The sequence below is a fragment of the Zootermopsis nevadensis genome, unplaced genomic scaffold (genome assembly GCF_977971745.1).
Source record: "Zootermopsis nevadensis isolate Lab colony 2312 unplaced genomic scaffold, Znev_1.0 Znev_ptg000016l, whole genome shotgun sequence".
Classification (NCBI taxonomy): Eukaryota; Metazoa; Arthropoda; class Insecta; order Blattodea; family Termopsidae; genus Zootermopsis; species Zootermopsis nevadensis.
Genome location: NW_028259148.1, coordinates 10,545,861 through 10,571,016, shown reverse-complemented (window position 1 = coordinate 10,571,016; position 25,156 = coordinate 10,545,861). Strand labels below are relative to the sequence as shown.

Sequence of the window (25,156 nt, the reverse complement as noted above, 5' to 3'; positions counted from 1 at the left end):
CTGAATTTCGATGTATTTAGGGCCCTCTTCAGTTTCCCGGGCATTAGCAGCAATAATCTGAGGTAGATTGCCACAAATTCTGCAGATTTCTCCATTTGTATATGAGACGGTTGGCTACCTAGTCATGGTTCTGTGGTAAAACAAAATGTTCTCGCTTCCCTACCTTTCGGTGAAACTGGTCTTTATTCTTTGTTCTTACAGCGACCAGTAGATGGTGACACTGTACCTGCTACAGCAGTCGCACCACCACGCAGAGTACTCCAGTAGCTCTCAGCTGTTTTCATACCTTTGTCACACTATTATGATCGCTGTTCTCCTGGAACCAAGATTTTACTCTGTAGCTGTGAAAGTATTAGACGTAATAATTGCTAGAAAATTAAATACTATTTATATTTTCAACTGAGCGTGAACAATTTAATTAATACAAAAACAATGAACATCACAATGGCAAATTCTCGTCTACAAATCAGGTCTTTAGGAAACCCCCAAACAAAAAAGCACCATAACGCTAAAGCAGGGCTGTGGAGTCAGTACTAAAATCTCCGACTCCTACTCCTTCATAAAAGCTCAATATGTATTAATAATGGTAAACCTACTAAAATGGTAAATGGCACCACAAGCGATTTCATCAGGCTACTTTTTAGACTTATAACCTATATTTAAATATACGGGGTCTGCAGTGGCCGCGCGGTCTGAGGCGTGGGCCTTCCTCCGCTTGGTCGCTGGGACCATGGGTTCAAGCCATGGATGTTTGTCCGCGTTTTTCTGTGTTGTGCTGTCCTGTGTACAGGTAGAAGCCTTGAGAAGGGCCGATTCCTCGTCCAAGGAGTCCTGTCGAATGTCTATAGATCAAGCCAACGAAAAGTTGGGACACGCAGTGCTCAGGCACTTGAAGAACGGGTCGTTCCCAGTATAACATTATTTAAATATGAAATCTGAAGATTTTATGTCTAGGTCGGTACATTTTTACCGACTCCACAGCCCTGAGCTAAAGTCTCATAAAAATTCTAAGAATAATAATTCAATTAAATGTCCTTTACAACAGCTGAGAAGCCAAAAGAATGCCCCATTAAGGAAAAGCTCCTATAGATGGCGTTGACAGCAGAAACACATTTGGCTGAGGCAGTGACCTTCAAATTACGAAGTGCAGTACAAGCAAAGTAATCTCTGATTTAACCTATTGGGTATGCGCATTATGACAATCCAAAGTGGATGAGCACCTTTAACAGAATTAACAATAAAATGGCATAAATTTGAGTCTTAAATTTAGTGTTAAGAGATTCAAATCAAGTATATTATCTTCATACATACAGTTGCAAAACGCCATTAAAATCCTGCATAACATAAAGTTGCACCAAACTAAACGTAACTAACAAACTAGATGGCTTAGGGAACCAGAAGGTTCATCACCAAATTAACCGAAGCCCTTCACCAGTCCCTGTACTGGGCCAGAAAAATCCAATCGCCTTCAACTCCTACCTCCCATAGATCCTGCCTGAGATTTTCCTCCCATCTACGTCTAGGTCTCCCCAGCGGTCTCTTCCCCTTAGGCTTCCCAACCAATACCTGGTGGACACCTCTTACCCTCCTGACCCATCCATGCGCCATGCCCATCTTCTTGACTTAATCACCCTGACAATATTGGGGAAGGAGTATAAATTTTTAAGCTCATCATTATGCAGTTTTCTCCATACCCCATCCTCTTCTCTCCTAGGCCCGAATATCCTCCTCAACACTCTATTGTCAAACACCTGCATTCTATGTTCCTACTTCAGAGTGAGAGACCGTATTCGCATCCACACAAAACAACAGGCAAAATTATTGTTTTGTATACTTTAATGTTTAGGTTCCAAGAAATCACATGGGAAAACAAAATATTTTGGAATGAAAAGTAGCAAACACTTCCAGAATTTAGTCTCCTCCTAATTTCCTCATAAATAACATTCTGGTTTGTTATTGTTGTACCCAAATATTTGGACTTTGTGACACTTTCAACCACGGCATGGCACATCCTCAGGTTGCAGAAAAAGGAACAGCCTCCACTTATGGAGGTTAGCTGCGAATATATTGAATAAGCAGTCGCATACAGCTGACAAGGGGTGGTCCTCCAGCTTGGGAGATGGGCGTGAGGCCAACAACTTTTGGCCGTAAACAAACTGTATAGTTATGAAAAATTATACCAACCCTTGAAACCGGAGGGATGACCAAGGCTATTAAAAAAAGGATTTGAGTTTCTGAACTTGAAGTGTTAGGAGTCTCTAAATGGCAGGGGCACTGAAATCAGTGAGTAGGGAATTAAGAGAATTTTAAGTTATATTTAGTGGCAGTGCAGGAGGTGCGATGGAAGGAGGAGGGGAAGGTGTGATCCCAATGGAATATTCCACATTTTTCTATGAAAGCTGGAATGATAATCATCACTTAGGGACAGGTTTATTTGTTCATAGCAGAATTAGGGCAGCAGTTAAGAGAGCAAAATTTGTTTGTGACAGGTATTCTTACATAATTCTGGCAGGACGTTGGTGAGATATTATTGCCCTTAATATTCAAGCCCCTACTGAGGACAAAAATGATGAAACAAATGATAGCTTTTATCAAAAAGTAGATTCAGTATTTGATACATTTGTCAATTATCACATAAAATTTCTGCTAGGAGATTTCAATGCAAAAATTGAGATAAAAGATATTTTCAAACTAACAATAGGTAACAAGAGTCTACATGAAATTAGAAATGACACTGGTGTTAGAGCAACACACTTTTCTATGTCAAAATATCTAATTGTAAAGAGTCAAAAATTGTCACATCATAATATTCATAAATACACTTGGGCAACTCCATATGGTAGCACAGTATGGATGGCTCAGGGAACCAGTAGGTTCATCACCAAATTAACTGAAGCCCTTCACCAGTCCCTGTCCTGGGCCAGAAAAATCCAATTGCCTTCAACTCCTACCTCCCACAGATCCTGCCTGAGAGTTTCCTCCCATCTACGTCTAGGTCTCCCCAGCGGTCTCTTCCCCTCAAGCTTCCCAACCAATACCCGGTGCACACCTCTTGTCCCATCCATACATGCCACATGCCCCGCCCATCTCATTCTTCTCGACTTAATCACCCTGACAATATTGGGGGAGGAGTACAGATTTTTAAGCTCATTATTATGCAGTTTTCTCCATGCCCCATCATCTTCTCTCTTAGGCCCAAATATCCTCCTCAACACCCTATTCCCAAACACCTGCAATCTGTGTTCCTCCCTCTGAGTGAGAGACCATGTTTCACACCCATACAAAACAACAGTAAAATTATTGTTTTGTATATTTTAATTTTCAGGTTCTTAGGACTCAGATGGGAAGACAAAATATTTTGATCTGAGAAGTAGCAAGCATTTCCGGAATTTAGCCTCCTTCTAACTTCCTCACGAGTATCATTTTGATTGTGACACTGATCATTATCTGATAGTGGCAAAACTGAGGGAGAGGCTTTCAGTAGATTGACGAACTAAGCAAAATTTTGACACAGATTTCAAAAAATTAAATGAGGGAGAGGTAAAGAAATAATATGAAGTTAAAATTTCGAATAGGTTTCAAATTTTAGAGACAGATAAAATTATGAAAACATGGATATCAACAGAAAATGGGAAAAAGTCAGAGACTGTACCAAACTTTCATCCAAAGAGAACCTTGGATACTACAGGAGAAAGCATAATAAACCATAGTTTGATGAAGAATGTTCAGAATTAATAGATCAAAGAAAGCAAACAAGATTTCAATGGTTGCAGGACCCAAACAAAACAAATATGAATAATCTATGTAATGTAAGACATGAAGCTAGTAGAATCTTTAGGAATAAAAAAGGGAATATCTGAAAGCCAAAATTAATGAGCTTGAGATAAATAGTAAGAAAAAAAATATCAGAAATCTGTAAAGAGACATAAATAATTTTAAGAAAGAATATCAACCTCAGACTAATATGGTAATGGATGATAATGGCAATTTATTTGCAAATCTAATCAAAATGTTGAATTGGTGGAAAAAATTGTTTGACCAGCTCTCAAATGTTTATGAGACAGATGATGTTAGACAGATTAAGATACATACAGCTGAACTGTTAATGCCAGAACCTAGTTTAGATGAAGCTGAACTACCCATTGGAAAGTTGAAAAGTTATAAATCTCTAGGTAGTGATTAAATTCCAGCAGAATTAATTACAGAAGGTGGCAAAGGGTTGCATATGAAGACCTATAAGCTTATTCAGTTAATTTGGGATAAGGAAAAGATGCCACAACAAAGGAAGGAATCTATAATTATTCCTATTCATAAGAAGGGGGACAAGACTGAGTGTGGTAATTACCGAGGAATTTCTCTCCTATTAGCCTCATACAAAATTATTATATTAAACATTCTTCTGGCAAGATTAACTCTAAATGTGTATATAATTGTTGGTGATAATCTGTGTGGTTTCAGATGTAACAGATCAAGGACTGATCAGATCTTTTGCACCCATCAGATACTACAGAAAATGTGAGAGTACAGTTTATAGATTTCAAAAAGCCTATACCATATTCTTATTGAATATGATATACCAAAGAAGCTAGTGAGTCTAATAAAAATGTGCCTAAATGAAACCTGCAGCAAAATTCATATAGGTAAATAGTTATCTGATTTATTTTACATCAAGAACAGTCTGAAACAAGGAGATGCTTTGTCTACATTGCTCTTCGACTTTGTGCTTGAATATGCCATCAGGAAAGTCCAAGATAGGCAGGAGGGTTTGCAAATGAATGGGATACATCAGCTATTGGCATATGCTGATGATGTTAATTTATTGGGAGACGATATGAATACAATAAAGAGGAACACAGAAATTTTACTAGAGGCTAGTAGATAGATGGGGATAGAAGTAAATTCAGAAAAAACAAAGTACATGATAGTATCCCATCGGCAGACAGGCGGGCAAAATCATATTAGGGTGGATAATAAATCCTTTGAAAGTTTGACAAAGTTCAAAAATATGGGAACAACAATAACAAACCAAAATGATATTCATTAAGAAATTAGGATGAGACTAAATTCCGAAAGTTCTTGCTACTTCAAGTTCAAAATATTGTGTCTTCCTGTCTGCTTTCTAAGAACCTGAAAATTAAAATATATAAAATAATAATTTTGATTGTTGTTTTGTATGGGTGTGAAACATAGTCTATCAATCTGAGGGAGAAACAAAGATTGCAGGTGTTTGAGAATAGAGTGTTCAAAAGGATATTTGAGCCTAGGAGAGAAGATGATGGGGAATGGAGAAAATTGCCCAGGGCAAGGTCCGGTGGAGGGCTTTGGTTAGTTAGTTAGTTATTGATTCTTTGAGGAATTGTGAGGTGGAAGGAACACCATTCAGTATGCGATAACAAAGTTTTCCAAACAGGTATGATTGGTTATGTTTTCTGACAACTTTCATGTGTTTCTATAAAGTGAATTGTGTCTTGTCATTAGCAGAAAAGCCTCCGGCATAATGAAAGAACAAGTTCCTCTGTAACTTCTACTTGAGGATCTCAAATATCAGCTTGGTAAGGTGTTTCATTAAAGTCATGATCGAGTCCTAGTGTTTACAAAAGCTGTGTTGCATTAGCCAATTATATAATGAAGCTATACCTCAATTCCACCGCGTCTTCATAGCATGGTATTACTTAAGCATCACAGATAAATTTATATTGCCTTCATAAGTTTAAAAAAACTGATGCTTGCCTCAACTTCAAAGTCCTTAACATTAATTATTACACAGAACGCTTTACACTGCAGTGTCGTAATCATTACTTTCTATAAAAACGATGCTTTGAAAGAAAATTTTTGTATAACCTGTTAGTCTCTTCCCACATTTCAAGGTGTGTTGCTTGAATTCATATCCCAAGATCAAATACAGACTATGATGGAACAGAGAGAATTCTGCACACATACGCCTCCTGTGAATTTCAAACACGAAAAGCGATTTTGTGTAGGCCTACATACAGCAGCATCCTTCACGTCAACATAAGCCTAGTAGAAAATAAACACAAAAACATTGAATCTGACTTCAAACTCACCTTTATCTTTCCTTCCGTAAAAAGTACACATCAATGGAACAAAATTCCATCATGTCCATCCAGTGCTGAAAGTTATTAGTCCTCTCCGTGTCTTCATTGTGCCAACTGTTCAAGAATGTTCTGTGAGCAACTTCGTATTCTAATCCGTGATTCAATGTGTACCAGCAGAAATAACCCTTGATAATAAAATGTTTCATATTGTTTTATCATAATGCACACTGTAAGACTGGTATCTTCTACACCACAAATAAAGACATAGAGTATTTAATGCTGTATGGGACTGCGCAAACACGATTCATAGTTACACAAATTCTCAACTGACATTTTAAGCGTCACTTCAACTGTAATCTGTGTCACACCTGCCACGCTATATTACAATGAAAACCATCGACAATAAACACAAATCTGTATTTTATTACTATTCAAGTCACTTTCAACACCACACAACGAAGCGTGACTACCTAAGCATGTAACCTTGCAGCTAAGAGGGAGAGTCAAAGAATATCGTGACGAGAACGAAATGATGATGATGATGAAGAAGAGGAGGAGGGGAAGGAGAAGACATTATTATAGGTGCTTCTGTATTTTTGAGACAGTTTTGTCCCACGGACTCATTTTTCCATGTAAAGTGGCAAAGATTAAAATATAGAACACTACAATTTTAGCTGCTGATTTGTATGGGAGTGAAAATATATTTTAGGGAATTAAAATGTGGGTTGGAAGGATCTGGTGCATGGTAGGGACTGGCTGTAAGCTACAACAAACTAGACAATAAATCATTTCCATAAAGAGAAGAGAATACCTTGACTATGTGAGCATATGACCAGCTAGTCCTTAACTATACAAAGGTATATTTTTGTACTTTTTTCTTAGGATTAAAAAACAATTTGAACCCATATTACCTTGGTTGTTGTTGCCACTTTGAATGTCATGTAAATGATATCCAGCCTTGTATGCAGTCTTCCTCACCTTTAATATTACAGGAGTAGGTTAGTTAATGTCAACGATGGATGTGCTATTTCAGGGTAAAATGTGGTTTGGATGAGAAGTAGAGGTATTGTCAAATCTGGTCCCTAATGAATTATAACCAGGTTTCTTACTAGAATGTCTCTTAAAACTGTATACACATGCCTGTTAACTATCACAACTAGAAGTCATATATTTCACCATACAACACACCCTCATAATTTGCCAGAAATACAACTAAATGTTCATAATGCTTGATGTACTGCAACTTCAAATACCTCAAATTAACTTGACCCAAATTTTTAACTCTTGCCTCACTTAATTGTTTATAAACTATTTATATAATTTAATTTCTTAAAGTTGGTTCCAAAATTCTTTTCTAGTCATAAATTTGATTCATTTATGAAGACACATCTCCTCTGTTTAATAACTGGTATCCACTGCCGCCACGGTGGTCTAGCGGTCAGAACACTAGCCTTGTAATCCTGGGGTCCCGGGTTCAATTCCCAGTGGTGCTCAGATTTATAACTTGTGTTGGGCAAGGCCGTGGTCTAGGCATCACGGAGTTTTCCTCCTTCTCCGGTTTCTCCGTGGCATCCCAACAATTACTCCACTCACACACACAGGAAGGCAATGGCAAACCACTTCTGATCATCTGCCAAGAATGTATATATGTATGAGCAGGTCCCTGACAACCTGAAGAGGATGGAAGGATCCTGTTCATAATATATGGACCTGTCATCAGACAGAACACTAATAATAATAATAATAATCCAAGCATGTGTAATTTTAATAATCTTGGAAGACCACAGCTTCTAAAACACCCTTCTCAGTTTCTGATTTGATTTAAAATTCCTCACAACTCACTAGCAGATTTTAGTCAGTCCCTTCTACTTATGAGGCGTCACCCCTCAGAGAACATCTCTGATTGGCTGGCTTCTAACAATGTAGACTTTTGACAGTTGAAAGCAAGAAATGCCCTGCACTTTTCCTTCCATCCATTCTTCCTTTAAGAATGGTTTAACCAGTCTGTCACAACTGAATCAAATGGCAGGTCCAACCTTGGCTTGAATTTCTTGTGTTTTATCCAAGCTTGAAACAGTAACCTTTAAAAATTTAGCTCTGGAAAATACAAAAATATCAAGAAGTTCATTTTTAAACCAGTAAAACTAAATTATAAAACCTATAGGTGTTCAAATTCTATAGCTGTCTTTTCCATTCATTCAAGTCACTTTTTGCTAACTAAATTGCTAACTAAACTGAAATTGAGAAATCTCATAATTCTCAGATACTGATGAGTTCCTAACTGTTTGTTCTTGACTGCTAGGACTGTGCATTGTATACACTTTATACTCCTATATAAAAAATATCCAATAATATCATAGAGACATGAGTAACAGACAGAAAGAAATATGATCTTGGAAGAACTCATACTCTTCCATGCATAAATTATAATGTAATAAGTATGTAATAAAGGAAAGAATCTTATGTTCATAGGTTGTCACCATAAGACATATGTTACAGTGATGACCAAAGAATCACCAATGATAAAACTGTCTTCCTGAATCACCAGAATTACCGAAGTTGCACTTCACAGCTATAACAGTGGTGCCTGTAACTGAAACTTGTGGCAGACTGTATCTTCAGAACCATAAAAAATCAACAAATATTATATTCTTCACAGGTAGGTCTTTTGTGGAGTTGCAACTCACTGCATTGTCACAGTTACCAAATATCTGACATTCATACAGTCCTTATAATAACTCAATTTTGTAAAGGTTGCAGGCCATTTTTATATGCATTCCTTGCACAATGTATCAAATGCAGAATTTGTGACCATCCATCTGTTCACATTTGTTCTACTTTGCAATATTTTAATTATTTTGTAATTGAGGTTTTTCTAAAACTTCTGAGCAGTTTTAATTTTGGTCAGAATTAGTAAAATAAGTAATCTAATGTGCATGAAGCTGACATGAAACTAAATATTTTTTAGATAATTACCATACAATTTTCTGTACATAACCAGCACTATCACATTCATAATTTTCTAAAAAAAAATTGGTTATAAATGTTAACTGTTGTGAATTTAAAATAGAGTCTATTTGGCTGTCTAAATTAATTCTAACTAACTACATAGCTTAGGGAACCTGAAGGTTCATCACCAAATTAACTAACTTCTACAAATTATATATTAATTACTTTTGAATATGTTGAATGTGTTGCTTGAATTAACAACTTCATGAGGTAATACATATTTGAGACAACTCTGTACATATTCACCTAGTCTTAACTCCAACAATGACAAAAAGATGGATTTGTTAGTATTTATGAATACATTTATAACCTGAATGTAAAGCTTACTACAAATAAACAGAAATATATTACATCTGGCTTCACACTCACATCAGAAATGTGTTTCATGATATGCTCAGTCTGTACAGTGTAAATTGAGATAACTGGAGGAAACAAGACTTAAACAGTTGACATCACAATTTCCAGGACATAAACTTGCTTCTTTTATGCAATACATAGAACGATTACAGACATGCACTCTGCAGTTGTTTGACTGCTGATGGAGTGTTCAAAATTTGTTCTGAAACAGTCATAATTTTATTGCCTGCATGAGATTAAATGCTGCTTATAACAAACCATTAGACTTTACACATCAGTCCAAATAAATTAATTCCTTTAGAATTATATAAGGCAGATACAATTACTGCATCAATATTTTCACATTCACATTCTATTAACATTTCCAAACAATGTACACGAAATTTGTGTTACTCTCTACAGATACTTGTACATAACAGTTAGAGTAAATTTCAGCCATCCACACAAAATTTGGGTGACACTTCTATTGAAATCTGATGAATTAGAAAACAATGCATTGCTATTGTGGAGTCTAACATTAAACAATGTAACTAATTCTGAAAAAATGTCAGTTCAGAATGATTTCATTGTTATTCTTTGGTCTATTTATTTGTCTGCACTGTGGCATCTGTTCATGTTGTCTTTGGTATGATGGCAGACACCTGTACAAGGTACATCCATAGAAAGTTACAGAACCAGCCAAAACCAATCTCCTTAAATGTAAATCAAGAGATGCAGAAAACGATGGCCAAAGTGATAAAGAATGGACTTCTCCCAAACACACTTTTGCTGCAGCACTATGGAGCAACATACATAGGTTAGGTTAGGTTATGTCTGGTTGGGTTAGAACACTAGCAATAACTTCAAGGGCACCAAGTTTCGTGATGTCTATCCTCTGTATGTAGTAACTCCAGAACTCTAAACACAGTATCATGAAATTTGATATTGGATATTAAACTAGAATTTTGGATTAAAACTGACAACAATAACAGACACTTTAAAGAACATGCATTTATGTGTACATCATCAGCAATATGCAGAGTTGCAAATGCACCAACAAACATTAATATCTCATACACATGCATGGAATAGAAACTAATTTTCAGGGAAGACACAGATCTATGATAATGTGGTTTGAACACAGGGGAAAGACAGTCACATCCTGTGTTATATCAACCTGTAGGAGAGAGGAACTGTGCATGAATTCACACTACTACTTCTACCATGGCTGTATCTAAAGTTGTCAACTGTTTCTCCTGTCTTTACGTTCAGTGAACTTCATGTATCATATCAGGTTCTCAACTGGTGTGCCATGAGCTTTTACCAAGTGAGATGCAAGGATCTGAATACAATAAATGTATAAAATTACTAAATATGCAAGTTAAAAAAATGAAATAACATTGTTATTTGTAATTGAGCATATTTTAGTGATAAGTTAAAGTTCATCATCTTTGATTTGTGATAATTTTACATTACTTTAAAATTTGTGTACCTTTTGTAAATTTTAGTTCTCAGTTTTTATTCTAGTGTACCACAATAAAAAAGAGTATCCCAAGTATGCTGCAAGAACCAAAAGGTTGAGAACCAATGTATCAGAACCACTGCCTTCTGAATAATTTCTCTGCTAAGTGCAAAGTTAAATTTAAGATTAACTAATGCTAACACAACAAAGATGTAAGAATGGTGATAGAAAAGAAAGATAAAAATACTGATAATGAGACTGCTGTCTATAGACTGAATGACTGGGTTTCAATCCCCAGCAGGGGCAAAGGATTTCTCTTTTGGCCTCAGAGTGCAGACTAGCTCTGGGGCCCCTGCCCAATGGGTACCACAAGTCATTTATTTAAGGGTAAAGCAGAGCTGGGGTATGATGATGCTGACTACTCACCCCCATCTAGTGTTGAGGTCAAGGATTAGCAGCAGCTGTATCTCCTCTGCCCCATTTGCCTCCATGGCATGTATTGGGAGAGCTTTACTTTTCTTAAAAATTATGTATGTGAAAGAGCTAATGACATCTCAAAGATACATGACAATTCTGACATAAACCTTTCAAATCACATGTATTCCCAAAGGATTTCAAGCCCCCAGTGGCCAAGTCACTTTCTTCCCCATCATAATCTTTATGGCATTCTTGTCAGGGTATTTGCAATCATAAATTATTAATGGAACAAATCAATACAGAAAGATAAAATTTGAAAGCATAGCTTAAAAAGAAGAGTCTGAGAAACTTCTGACCCTGACAGAGCTCAAAGTATTTCTCAACAAGGGCATGAAACCAAAACCAGAACCCAAAGACTATTTTTTCTGAAGGCTGCCTGGACAGATGTCTGTTTCTAAAAATATATATTTACTGGGGATCAGAGATCTTTCAATTGTTCCATGTTGAGACCTCTGAGCCCTGCTGCTGCTCAAATTATTTATTTTTATTTAGTGTTCTGTCTGATGACAGGTCCATATGAACAGGATCCTTCCATCCTTTTCTCGGACTGGGACCTGTTCATATACGTTCTTGGCAGATGATCCAGAAGTGGTTTGCCATTGCCTTCTTCTGTGTGTGAATGGAGTAATTGTTGGGATGCCACGGAGAAACCGGGGAAGCCCCCGGAGGAAAACTCCGTGTTGCCTAGACCACGGCCTTGCCCAACACAAGTTATAAATTCGGGCACCGCCGGGAATCGAACCCGAGACCCCAGGAATACAAGGTCAGCGTTCTAACCGCTAGACCACCGTGGCGGTCGTCTGCTCAAATTAGGGGAGACAAAATTTACAAGTGGTGTATCATCTTGAAGTGCTACAATCCACTAAAACCAGTTCATCAAGCAGAAATACATTTAAAATTATGCAATTTGATTAATAAATCTCTGATGTATGTGTTTTCATTAACCATATACAAAAAGACTGGAAAGGTGCAAAGCCCGCAGTTTCTGCATTTGTTCTTTGCACCTTGGCTTCCTGAATGTCCTAGCAATGGTTTGATATTGTTTTCACATTTTATTGTACTAAACGTTCATATTCATATTATGACATCTTCCATATCCTTGACTTGAACTTTGAAGGATGTATAGAATATAAATACATTCTAATTGAAATTCTAATGATATACTGACAATGTTCAGACAACATTCCAGTTAAGACAATTAACACTTTAGTCTTGTAGTGAAGATTGCTGTCTTCCGGGTTGTTGTGCCGTGTAGTCTGGTAGATTTCCACCGTTTCAGAGGTCATACTGCCTCCATCATCAGGGCGATGAATGTGTCTTGTGGTCATTGCTCTAATAACAACATTCCAAAATTAATATTTAACATTTTAATGCTGAGAGGTAATTGTGTGTACCACCACCTTTAATGTTCCATTCTATTTCATTCTATTCAGTAATTCTGCATTTTACCCACAGAATATATTTATGGGTTTCATTTTATTCTCAAATTACACAGCAGTTATTTCCTTAAACAGCATCAACAACAGATCTTTGTGATGGAGATAGTTTTCTTTTTCAGGAGTAAGAAAATTTTTAATTATTTGAACTTAAAACCCAAAAGGTTAATTATTGAGTTAAGTGTGAACAGTGAATCCAACCAAATAATGTTGCAACTCTCAATTATACTCGGCTGCAATCATTACAGCTGTGCACCATCTCTTCTTATAATGTACTGTAGCTCATAAGTTGGTGCTCTTGTCTCATGCACAGATGATCTTATGATCAAATCCAACTCAGGTCAATTGCTTTCATCACTTGCACCTGTAAATATGTCAGAAAATGTTGTTACTTTAGAGGGGACAGAGAACTTATATACACACTTGTATGTCAAATTTGTCGAGCATAACCTCAAAGTTTCGTATTGTCACCATGTCGGTAACTGTAAACTTACAAGCAATACTTCATGCTATTTGTAGGTATAATACATTTACAATCTATCTCTGTACAAAATTTCAAATGTCTACCTATAATGGTTCATTAGTTATCACAGTCAAACATAAATCTGAATAAAATATTTGTAAAACTGCCATGTTGTTGCTTTACATTCTACACAAAAATCACAAAATAATGATGTTCTTCTGGATCGAGATCCCATATGGACCTAAAGAAGTCTATCTATGAGTCCTCATGACTTCACAACACAAAAGGACAATATTGTTATCTTCACTGCTATGAGAACCTCACATTTCACATACCTTAACAAACGTTGCATATTTTATTATTTATTGCCATAATTTCAGGGCCCTACATTAAGTAGTGCTAGTGTTGTTACCACCTTACTAGTTTAGCTTACACCATATTGTTAATGCCTATTTTAGAAAATTAAACAGTACAAGTTTGGGGTTACCTTTAATAGCATAACATAATCAAATTTCACCACAACAAACCCTAGAGTTCTTGATCTGAAACTTACAAAGAGAATTGCAAAACATGTGCATTTTATGTGCATGTGGCAAAGAATGCAAAATAACGGAAACAGTATGGGTCATGTTCCACCACATCCAATTAATACCTCCACCAACTGGATGTCAACAATTTACTCACAATGCATGAAAACTTTCTCAATTTGGCTTCATTCCATAGCATCAACAAACTCCCAGGCTTTCCAGTTTAAAGCTGTCACCCCAAAACATAACATATTAACAGGGTTTACCAAGAACATGAGTGTAGAAGATGTTGCATAGTGATCAGAATGGTCATAAAGGAGGACAAATCAGAATTTTTGAGCTGTCCTTGTTCTTTGTACAACATTGTGTATAAACACCATGCCACTTGTTCAATCTGAGCTCTCAAAGTGACTAAGTATAATAGCTCTTCTTGGGCTACCAGCAGTGTAAGTTGGATTAATGAATAAAACATCATTTCAAGATCCAGGGTACCCTGAGGACGAGGGCAAAGACGGTTCTCGAAAGCCAACTTACATAGCTGGTATAGCCTGAGAATAATTTATTATACCATGCCATTCTATTGCATGACTAAAACTGTGTTATCAATTTTTCTGTTAATGTAACCCTACAAGAACCATTTTTCTTCTGAATCCACATTGCTATACAATGGTCTGAATACAAAACAAAATCTAATCAGAATCTGTAGGTTCCTGATGATGTAAAATTATTATTTTGAACTTTGTCCATCATCAAATTATAAAATAATAAAACTACAACATTTTGAAGTCTGGATTCTGCTTGTCTTCTGGCTAAAAAGGGAAAGAGGACAGAAATCCTACCTGCTGGCCTCTTGGTTCAGCTAACCTCATTGTCAGACCTGGTCCAGACCAGCAGTTGGAATTTCTACCCTCTTCTCCTTTACAGGAAGATGGAAGAATAATTCAGCTTCCAAAACATTGTAGTTTTATTATTTTATAAATCAGATAATAGACAAAGTTCACCATCGCCAGTAACCTTCAGACTTTGATTAGATTTTATGTTTTGTATTCAAATCATTTAATAACCATATGAATTCACAAAAAAAAAAAAGGTTCTTGTAGGGTTACATTAAGATAATACTAAATTTAATGCAGATGAAAAAAAATACTGTCCTGAATGAATGTTACATACTTCTGTCACTCAGCAGTTTAGCCACAGCCATTTGCCCTGTCTGGCATGTAACACGCCCAAAGCACACATCTGCTTCAACAGCTAACCCAAAACTGAATGCATAAGTCAGGGTAGACAAGATTACAACAACAGGGCCTGTGGCAAGCCATCCTGTGACATACAGACAACATATTAGCATTTCAGTACTTTCATTTTCCATTATATTTCAAAAGGATTTTTTAAAATATGTTTTGAGTCCTTAATCCTTTTAGTGATCTACATGTCTGTTTTATATCTGACTGAGAATTTCACAGCAATGAGAGATCAGACAGTGGTCTTCTGTACTACAACAATGTGCAGTCTCATAGGTTATTACCACCATTTCATAGGTACATACTGCCTCCATCTTCACATTCCTCAAAAACAATGACAAGACTGCATGGTGTCATAATCCAGAAGACTACAATATGTACATGTACAGATTGTAGTCTAACATTACCACATTTTCTCAAATACCTCATGCATTTCTTTCTAAGAAAGAGAAAATACAACCAAACTTTGGGTATATATTTTATTTGTATGAAATTTGGCAACAGTATTAATTAACAGTGCCATCTTAAACTTCCATATACCCACAAGCCAAGCCAAGCACAACTTCAGTGTACACAGGTACTTTTTGCATATGATGGAAGGAATCCTAGAAATCAGAAATATAAATCAAGTTGTCATCCCCAGGGCAATGACATGAATGCTGCATCTATACATAAGCTGTGTAAGATTTGACGTTTTCACAGCGGTGAGTACGAAGATTTCTGTCTTCTGGATTGTTGCGCTGTGTAGTCTTGTCAATGTTAACCAACGTTTCAGAGGTCATACTGCCTCCGTCATCAGGGCGCCCTGATGATGGAGGCAGTATGACCTCTGAAACGTTGGTTAACATCGACCAGACTACACAGCGCAACAACCCAGAAGACAGAAATCTTTATACAAAAGCCATTTGAAGCTGGAATGAAAGAAAACACAAGCAAGAGATGGTTGAAATTTTGAAAGCATTAAATCACACCAACAATGAAAATAAAGTGGCTCAACACTCAACAGTTTTGTATGATGATAAAAAGTGCACAGGCATGCATAATGTCCGTGTTAATGTGAAAAGGAGTTGATGGCACCGAGGATAACCACTCATGGGACAGCAATCCTGACATGTCATCTCCCTGGGGCCACCATAGAACAGTAAAACCTCTCTAACTTGGACACTTGCAGTTCCACGATAATGTGTCCAACTTACAGAGGTGTCCAGGATAGAGGGAAAATCATCCTTTCAAATTGTGGTGTAATGACAGTGTGGTAATTGTAGAGTATTATGGAGCCCTTCCGAAAAAGGAAATTATTGATAAGAAAAAGCAAAAGAGTACATTACATTTTTACAAATTTTGTTTTCACTAAATTAAACTTGCATGGATAAGCTCAAAGGGAAGGGCACCAATACTTTAAGTTTACCGACAATGCAATCTATTTACTTACATAATCTAACTACTGTAGGCTTACTTGAATTAAGACTAATTTAATTATTAATTATAATAATATTTTGAAACCCACTCTCATGGTTGCACATTACACCCCAGCCTCAATGAAATTTTAAATATTCAGAATGTATTTTTTTAATTGTACTTAAGCTGTAGCTCAACATATGATGTCACTTATTTCTTGTAAAAAGGTCCGTCACAAAACACTGCTTTTTTGCTTTTATCTTGGAATTTGCCATCCTCTTTCTAATTTTTGCCGCAATCCAAATAAGGTTTCAACCATTCCTTGTTGGTTATGAGCGAAAGCATACCATTCTAATTTCTGTTAACACTGTTTAAATCAGTTGCAAGCACAGTACTGACAAAGTTGAAACTCCAGTGAGGGGTTTAACAAAAGAATAACTTTTCACTTTCACTGCATTCCAATGATGTGTTCAATGACTCACGCCCTCAGGTAGAAGGCATTCATCAGTCAGAAATTCAAAACAACAAAATATTAACTGTAAACGTTTCCCATAAAAGCATTGAAACTAAGTGCATGTGTGCACCTGTCCAACTTACAACAAAAGGGGTGACCAAGTTCCAGGACAAAGGGGTGTCCAAGATATAGGGTGTTGTGGACATGTAAAATTATAGGATATTCGCCGGTTCCAATTAAAAGTGTCCAATATAGAGGGGTGTCCAGGATATATGGGTCCAACTAGAGGGATTTTACTGTACTTCATAAATCAAAATGATGAATGAATTCTGTCCCATTCTGTACATTTATTCCAGTTAGGCACCTACGAATTTGAGGACTATTCATGAGGTGCATTTAAATTGAACTCATTATCCTCACAGGATAGTACAATGTATGCAATAAAAAAGGTTGACAAATCAAATACCAACTTTATAATTTTTTAGATGTACCTAAGGCCTTTCTATTTTTTATCTTTACATGTAAATAAAGATCTCATTGCTAAAATTACAGAAGCAATGCACCCAAGTAAATAACTATAACAGCACTAATTTATACATAAAACTGATAATGCTGCATTAACTAGGGGTGGCAGAATTTTATCCAGATTAATCCATCACCCCTAATGAAGCTTACTCTTTACATGCATGTCTGTCATTACACATATGCAACACAAACAGACGAATATGCATTCGCTCTCTCTCACAAATTATTTAACAGAGAACCCCCACCCCCAAAGGATGATCACAGATAATGAACTTAAAAAAAATCAATACACTATACAAACATCATGAATATAACAGGTGCTGAACACTTTGTGTACACTTTTCCAGAATCAGTGAAATGACAAACAATATACTGTGCCATGATTGCAGTGTGCCAACTGAATAATGCCAATACTGTATGTGACTTTAAATGGAGCAGCAGTTACAGAAATACAGTTCTCTTAATGCCAAAATGTGAGCACCAATCCTGCTTACCTGAATTATTACAAAATTTTACAGAATGAAAGTTACAATATAGCTGAAAATATTTTACAAAATAAATAAAGCATTTACTATGTTTAATAAGATCAAGAATATAATTCTGTGCAAAAAGATACAGAAAAACCCAAAAAGGGTAAATATTTCGCAGCTGTGATATGTCATGAACTTTCTTTTATATGTGATACTGCATTAGCTGCTGACAGCAACTCAAGTTAGCAGTGAAAAAACAGAAAGTGGTATTACATTCCTTTGCAATATTCATGTGTGACTCACTGCTGGATACAAATAGGCTTAAACAATTAGCACAAAGAATGACAGAGAAGTCATAAGAACAGTCCTTGGTGTTCAAGTTCCCCACAGAAACAGTTATTAATAAAGAGCTGACATTAGTACAACAAAATGTCAATATAAAGTTCTAACAGAAGAAAAGAATGCCAATATATGACCTTGGCATCAACATTCACCTTATAAAGCTCATATGGGTCTTGTGCAATAAAACAGATCTATCAAAAGAGACCATGAAAACTGCTACAAAATTACTGAAACTATGTAGGATTTGAGGTTTTCATGGCAGCAAGTCTGAAGATGGCTGTCTTCTGTGTTCTCGTGCAGTGTAGTCTGGAAGAAGTTTGCCAACATCTCAGAGGTCCTTGCTGCCTCCATCATCATCGCACTGATGACAGCAGACAGCCATCTTCATCACTGAAACCATCCGTACCTAATACAGAATGAAGTATTACACTGCACCATACATGAGTACTGCATGGGAGTAAGTATACATCACTTTCTCTACTGACTAAAATTAACTTGCGACAAGACACAGATATCACTTACAGTGGAAAGTTAATGCCATAGCAGTTACCAAATATCCATACAGTAGAAATACTTATGATTATAAAGCACCAAAAACCAAGTATTACAATACACCATTAAAAATTATTTCCCAAACATTGTTCCAAAAGAAGCATAATACTGGGAATTACATTCAAAATGCAGCCCCAGCTCCTGCACATGAATCCCTTTTAGACAAAAGATGATGAAACGAATGGTGATATTAAATTTTTGCAGCTGCATCTTGCTACAGCAGATGATGCACTACTTCAAATTGGAACGGCCATAATTCCAGGTGTTTTGTCACTCCATGAACACCTGTCACAGATAAACACTTTCTTTGTCCCAAAATTTTATTACTTCTCTGTGTATTGTTGTCTTATTTGACACTTCCTTGAGAGAATATGCATTGTTAAATACTTAATAAATAGCTGAAAATGATTTTGATACAAAGAAATGTTTGAGAATAAACACCTTCCACTCATCAATACACCTTGTTTGCAAATGAACAGCCCAACTGGTGTGAGCAACGGCCTGGTAACCAGAATGAACTTCACTGGACTGTCATGGGGAAGGTTGGGAGAGTGCATTACACTGGGTTGAACATGCTTCTGATTCCATTTTTGTACCATAGTACAAGATACTCAGTTGCATTTTCAATGGTATACAATTAATTACAATTTCTCAAAAACTACCTAAAGAGTATGAAGAACTAATTAATTTTCATAAAGCTCTTATTTCATCAAGAAAGAAACATGGCTACCTTCTTTTTCAGATAGGAAATGCTGATCAGACTCCAATATGGTGGGATAACAATACCTGCAAAATTCTAACTGCTATGATTTAACTCAAGATAAATTTTTAATCTGAGTTAATTTCGCAAGACAAATGAAGTGGTTAATTATGATAAATGGCATGTCTGAATAACATATATAATGGCAACTGAGTATATATGAAAAACCTGATCAAAAATAAATGGACTTAAGTGCAGTTTGCATGTAATATTGTAATGCCTGCCCATTATTTTAGTACATCTGGAATTTTCCTGTTTCACTATAACAGAATGCAGCACCGAATACCAAAACAGTGTCAAACTGAAAAAAAATCTGAATAGCTGACACTATACATAACATAAAACACAGAAATGAATCTTCACATAATGGCTGCATCCAGAAAAGGAAGTACATGAGCACCGGAAAATAATAATAAATGACTCACAAAGACACATTCCTGTTTGTGGAAATGACCAATTTTTTAAGACAGTGTGGATGCTGGCTTCGCCATTTACAGCCTGGTATCCAAACAGTTGCCACTGCTCAATGTGGCAAATGAAATCCCAAATAGATTTGAAAATGGTGGTGCTTTACAATGCCGGGATAAGACAATTCATCAACTGTAACCTGATCATACACTGGCAGTGAAAGATAATGATGTAAAAGCATACAAAACAAAATTACAAACAACAGAAAGAATTACAGAATGTACAAAAGGTTACAAATGTCTCAAGTGCTATTAAGAAGTATCCAATCCATATTTGGCGTGAAATTTCAGGATAACTACAAGTTACATTTCAAAGACAAGAATACTTTTAAACATTGAAAATTATATTATAAAGTGTATTATTTTAAAGTACAATTTTCAACATAATACACATTTTCACCAATTTTAATTTTACAATGTTTTTAAGATCTAACACCACCAATATGACTGCCAAAATGCAAAAATTTGGTTAATTTCCATCTGAAAGTCCTCCTGGTTCCACAGCAGGCATATTAAAAATATTCCACGATACAGTAATCGTGATAGCAATCAGATATTTATCAGCACCCTTTCCTAGTTTTTGCATCTGTAAAACAGATTCTTATTTCTTCTTTAAACATAAATACTCTACTACTTTCTTGTTTATATATATATAAAGATGCCAAATAGCTGGTTACCTATAAAAAGATTTATAAACCATGTACTTTTGTGTACATGGCATTAAAGAGTCAAAATGAATTTTTTATCTAACAATATAATTAAAAATAAACACTTGAGCAATACATCAACTAGCATCTTTAGATTCTTCAACGGATGCTGGTGAAAAGGTTCAAGACTGATTTGTTCTCCTAAAACAAAAGACAAAAATAACATCAATTTTTTTATAAGTGTCTACAAAAATAACTTTAAAAAATGTTAACATTACAAGATATATGCACCCCCCCCCCCATGAATGAGTTAAGCATCTTACCTTCTGTGATCGAGCTTTGCTAAACACATTCCAGAAGCGAAGAGTCTCATCCCCAGCCCCAGTTACAATTGCTTCTCCATCAGGAGACATGGCCAGATAGAGTACTCTATACGAATGGCCAGTAAGATTTGCAACCTGTGTCAGGCTAGGATATTTCCAGACGAGAATCTGGTTTTGAGAGTAGCCATGGGTGCTAACCTACAACAAACAATTAAATTTCCACAAGAAATGAAATTAAAAGTAACAGTCTGGAATAACCTTCAATGACATCACATTCATATGAAATTCCATGAAAATTTGTCAGCCATTCTCAATTAGCAGGTAATGATCCCCACAATGGTGCAGCCAATGACAGCATAACAGGTGATGACATAATCAGTTATTTCAATTTAATCTTATAGGTTACAAACACTGCACAATTTGTACCAAACATAAAATAGAACTTCTACTTCTATCAACATTATCATTCCAAGTACAAACTGCAGTGCACATCAAAATGCAAGGAACTTACCAGTTCAGAGGAATGTTTTGACCATGCAAGATTACAGACTTGAGATCCCGTGTCTACACACTGCATTGGTTGGCCTGTGAGTGTGTTCCAGAAACGAATACATCGATCAGCTGTACCTCCACCACTAGCCAAGAGTCCATGATGATGCGGGGACCATGCAATAGCTGTAAAATAAAATTTGAGTACATTAATAAATTGTGTCCAAATGATCAGTATGATGCATGTTGACACATAAAATATAACACAAAGAAAGGGAATGGTGGAGGCATAAAGGAGAAATGTAAAAAATTTAGTTTGGTAATTATAAATGCTGAATAGTTGGAAAATTAACGCAAGAAGAGGAGTTAAAAACAGAATGAAAGCGGTCTGCAAAGGCCTCTGCAATAGACTGTGGTTCAGTAATAAATCTCTCTCCACCTTTAATTTGTGTAATAGAATGATCATTCTTTTTAAATTTAGAAATATATTTCCAAAAGTGCTTTGGTTGGGTTCTCAAATTATCATCAATTGTTTTTAACCAAATCAATCGATCTGCCTTAATAGTCATTTTAACTAGTTTACAATAATACGAAAAAATGTCGTAATGATAATCATCTTAGGATTTTTTAATTTCTTAAGAGAAAAATAAGAGATTTGGAAAACCAGTGAGGATAGGTAGAATTTTTGGGATTTACAAAGGGAATAGCTAGGCTAATAGCCTTTGACACAGTAGCTGTGAGATTATTAATTGCAGCATCAACAAAATGATGGTATAAATAACTATAATTAATGGAAGGCAGGTTGCCCTAAGTGGAATAGTGGTTAGCGTGCTCACCACTAGGCCCAAGTTTCCACGAGTTCAAACCTGGCTGAGGTCGATGGATTTTTAAGGGTGATAAAAATCCATAGCACAACTTCCTTCAGAGGGGAAGTAAAACTGGTGGTCCCATGTCGCAGATTTACAGCATAAAAAAGAACCTTATGAGCATGAATGAGATGTTTTGTAAGCAAAATTCAGCAGCCATGTGTCACGCAAGGCTCTCCTGATTCTCTACTAGATGGCTCTAGCAGACAAATCAGGATTGGGTAGAAATTGTGCAGAGGCAGTGGGCCTGTCACTCTAGTTGGGTTGTTTTTGTGAGCAGACGTGTTTGGGAAAGAGCTGTGAATAATGGGTTGCTACCTGGAGGACTACTGAGCCCGCATGGGTACCTGGGCAGGGAGAACTTCATGGCGTACTATACGAGGAGGAGACAGATTTGGACATGGAAGCTACTTAGGGAACACGATTCTGTGTGCAGCGGCTTTAGCTGTACTCCTGATAATCAGTGGTGTGGAGCAGAATCCTGGACCTGGTTCTGAGAACATTTTGCAAGTCTTGTGTTGTGTCTGCGACAGAAACTTAAAATCTGGAACACAATGCGACACATGTGGACGGTGGTTTCACAACAGTTGTGGAAACGTAAAAGCTCATATGGTGGACAGCGGGAGGTGGTGCTGTGATAGGTGTAGATGGGACAGACTTCATCAAATAGAGGAAAAAACTGGAAAACGCTCTGCATCAAATTGAAGATCTAAAACGGCAGAACAAGAGACTGGAAGAGCAGTTGCGAGGGGCTGCAGCGGGATGTGAGGTTAGCAGGCGGGATACGGCGCAGAATCTTCAGGGTGGTGCAGAGTGCCTAATGTTGGGTGACTCTATAATACGAGACGTGGGTACTGAACATGGAAATATCAAGGTGGAGTGCTTTCCAGGAATCAGAACTGAACAGCTACAAAGAGTTATGGAGCACAGGGATCTTGGGAGCCCAGACATGGTCATAATTCATGTAGATACAAATGATTTAAGAAGAGCTGCAAATCTAGACTATGTGATGGGCGATGTGTACGCTCTTGTGCAGAAGGCAAAAACTAAATTTCCCAAATCAAAATTAGTCCTGAGTGGTGTGCTTAGGCATAGAGACGTTTCATGGCGTCGTATCGGAGCATTAAACGACAGATACGACTGGGTAGCAAGGACCACTGGAGTTACTTTTGTAGACCCGAACAGTTGGATTGATGATTGGGACTTCGGCAGGGACGGATTACACATCAACCGAGGAGGAGCGAGAAGACTGGGCAAACTATATCATAGAGTTTGTGGATTCGACGGCAGAGGTCAGAAGTTGAATGAGTGAATGTTGCTGAATACTACCAGTGAGGGGGCATCTAACATAACGCGGAAGATCATCAAGGAAAATCCGACGCTGGTCTGGGAGAAGAAAGGGAGGAAGGAAGCGAGGACAATTCAGGCTAGGAATGAGACAGAAGGCAGGATAAGTGATGATGGGGTAGCCAAGAGCAGATGGAGGAAAATTCGCTGGTTTTGCTGCATGTAAATTGGAGGAGTATCCTCAATAAGTCTTTGGATTTTTGGAATTTAGTTGACACATACAATCCCGATGTTGTAATAGGCACAGAATCATGGCTTAGAGAGGAAATTAGTAATGCCGAAGTATTTAGGGACGATTACAAAACCTTTAGGAGAGATAGGAATGCACGAGGTGGCGGAGTGTTCATTTGTGTAAAAAATTACATACCTTGCGCGGAACTATGGGTGGACGAGGATTTTGAGATGTTAGCAGTTGAAGCGAAAGGCAGGGACCCTAAATTCACATGGGATATCATAGGCATCTACAGGGCTCCGAACGAGGACATTTGAGTTATAGAAAGATTGGCAGCCCAAACCAGTTATTTAGGAAATTCTACAAAGCGTAGCATCATTGGAGGTGATTTAAACTTGCCCTATGCAGATTGGAAGGGAAACATGGAATGTACTAGCAGAAATCAGGCACTTATGAATAGACTGGTATGGGAAAATGGGTACACACAGGTAGTAGAGAGGCCAACCCGAGGTGATGCACTGCTGGATGTTTACCTTGTCCAGCCTGAAAGTTCGTTCACCTCTTGCAGCATTGTACAGCGGATCAGTGACCACTGCAGGGTATTATTGGAAGTGGAATGGGAAGAAAATAGCTGTGAACCTCAGGTAGAAAGAAGTGTCCCCCTGTACCATAAAACAAATATTTTCGGATTACAAACCTTCCTCAGGGAAAAATTCGCAATTTGGGCAAGTAATGGGAGATGTGTCGAGGAGATATGGGATAATTTCAAGAATATAATATTCGAGAGTATCCAACGTTTTGTGCCACATAAAATACTGAGAAAAAATTCAGACCCTGAATACTACAATAAGGAGGTGAAACGGTTAAAGTCAAAGGTGAGAAAAGCATATAACAGCAGAAAATTAGGACAACAGCACCAAGAGGAACTGAAACGTCTATCAAAGCAGTTGCTATTAGCTAAACAAAATGCGCAGGAAACATTTTTACGGACAATATTAAGAAATGAAGGTAAATGCTGGGTTGATTTCCACAAGTATGTAAAACGACGTAAAGGAAACAGGGAAAATATTCTGGCGATCAAAGATGGTAATGGACGGCTCATTACTGACTCGATAGAAAAGGCCAACTCCCTTAATTTCTATTATTCTACGGTATTTAGCTGCGAGCGTAGCATCCTGCAGATATAATGCGCTAACTCAGGCGAACCCTTCGCCATTAGTACTAAAATCATTAGGAAAAGGCTAGCAGGGATGGGAAAAAGCAAATCAGTAGGGCCTGACAGGGTTTCTGGGGAAATTCTAAAACTGGGTGGGGAAGCCATGATTCCATACCTGGCG

General features: G+C 37.0%; 1 protein-coding gene and 1 long non-coding RNA gene across 2 annotated transcripts in view; one reads left to right on the top strand and one right to left on the bottom strand.

The window, feature by feature from the left end:
• Positions 1-6,777: 6,777 nt before the first annotated feature.
• On the top strand, positions 6,778-13,406 carry LOC147873744 (uncharacterized). Its single transcript, XR_015535399.1, has 2 exons — positions 6,778-6,913; positions 8,529-13,406. It is a non-coding gene; the product is annotated as an uncharacterized LOC147873744 (long non-coding RNA).
• A 2,065-nt stretch (positions 13,407-15,471) lies between these two features.
• The window catches only part of fzr (fizzy and cell division cycle 20 related), a 33,290-nt gene continuing 23,605 nt past the window's right edge, over positions 15,472-25,156 (bottom strand). The window contains exons 9-11 of the mRNA XM_087349896.1: positions 21,457-21,620; positions 20,946-21,143; positions 15,472-20,823 (exon numbers count right to left, since the gene is read on the bottom strand). Coding sequence (XP_087206022.1) covers positions 20,782-20,823; positions 20,946-21,143; positions 21,457-21,620 — 404 coding nt within the window. The 3' untranslated portion in view covers positions 15,472-20,781. The remainder of the gene's footprint in view (positions 20,824-20,945; positions 21,144-21,456; positions 21,621-25,156) is intronic.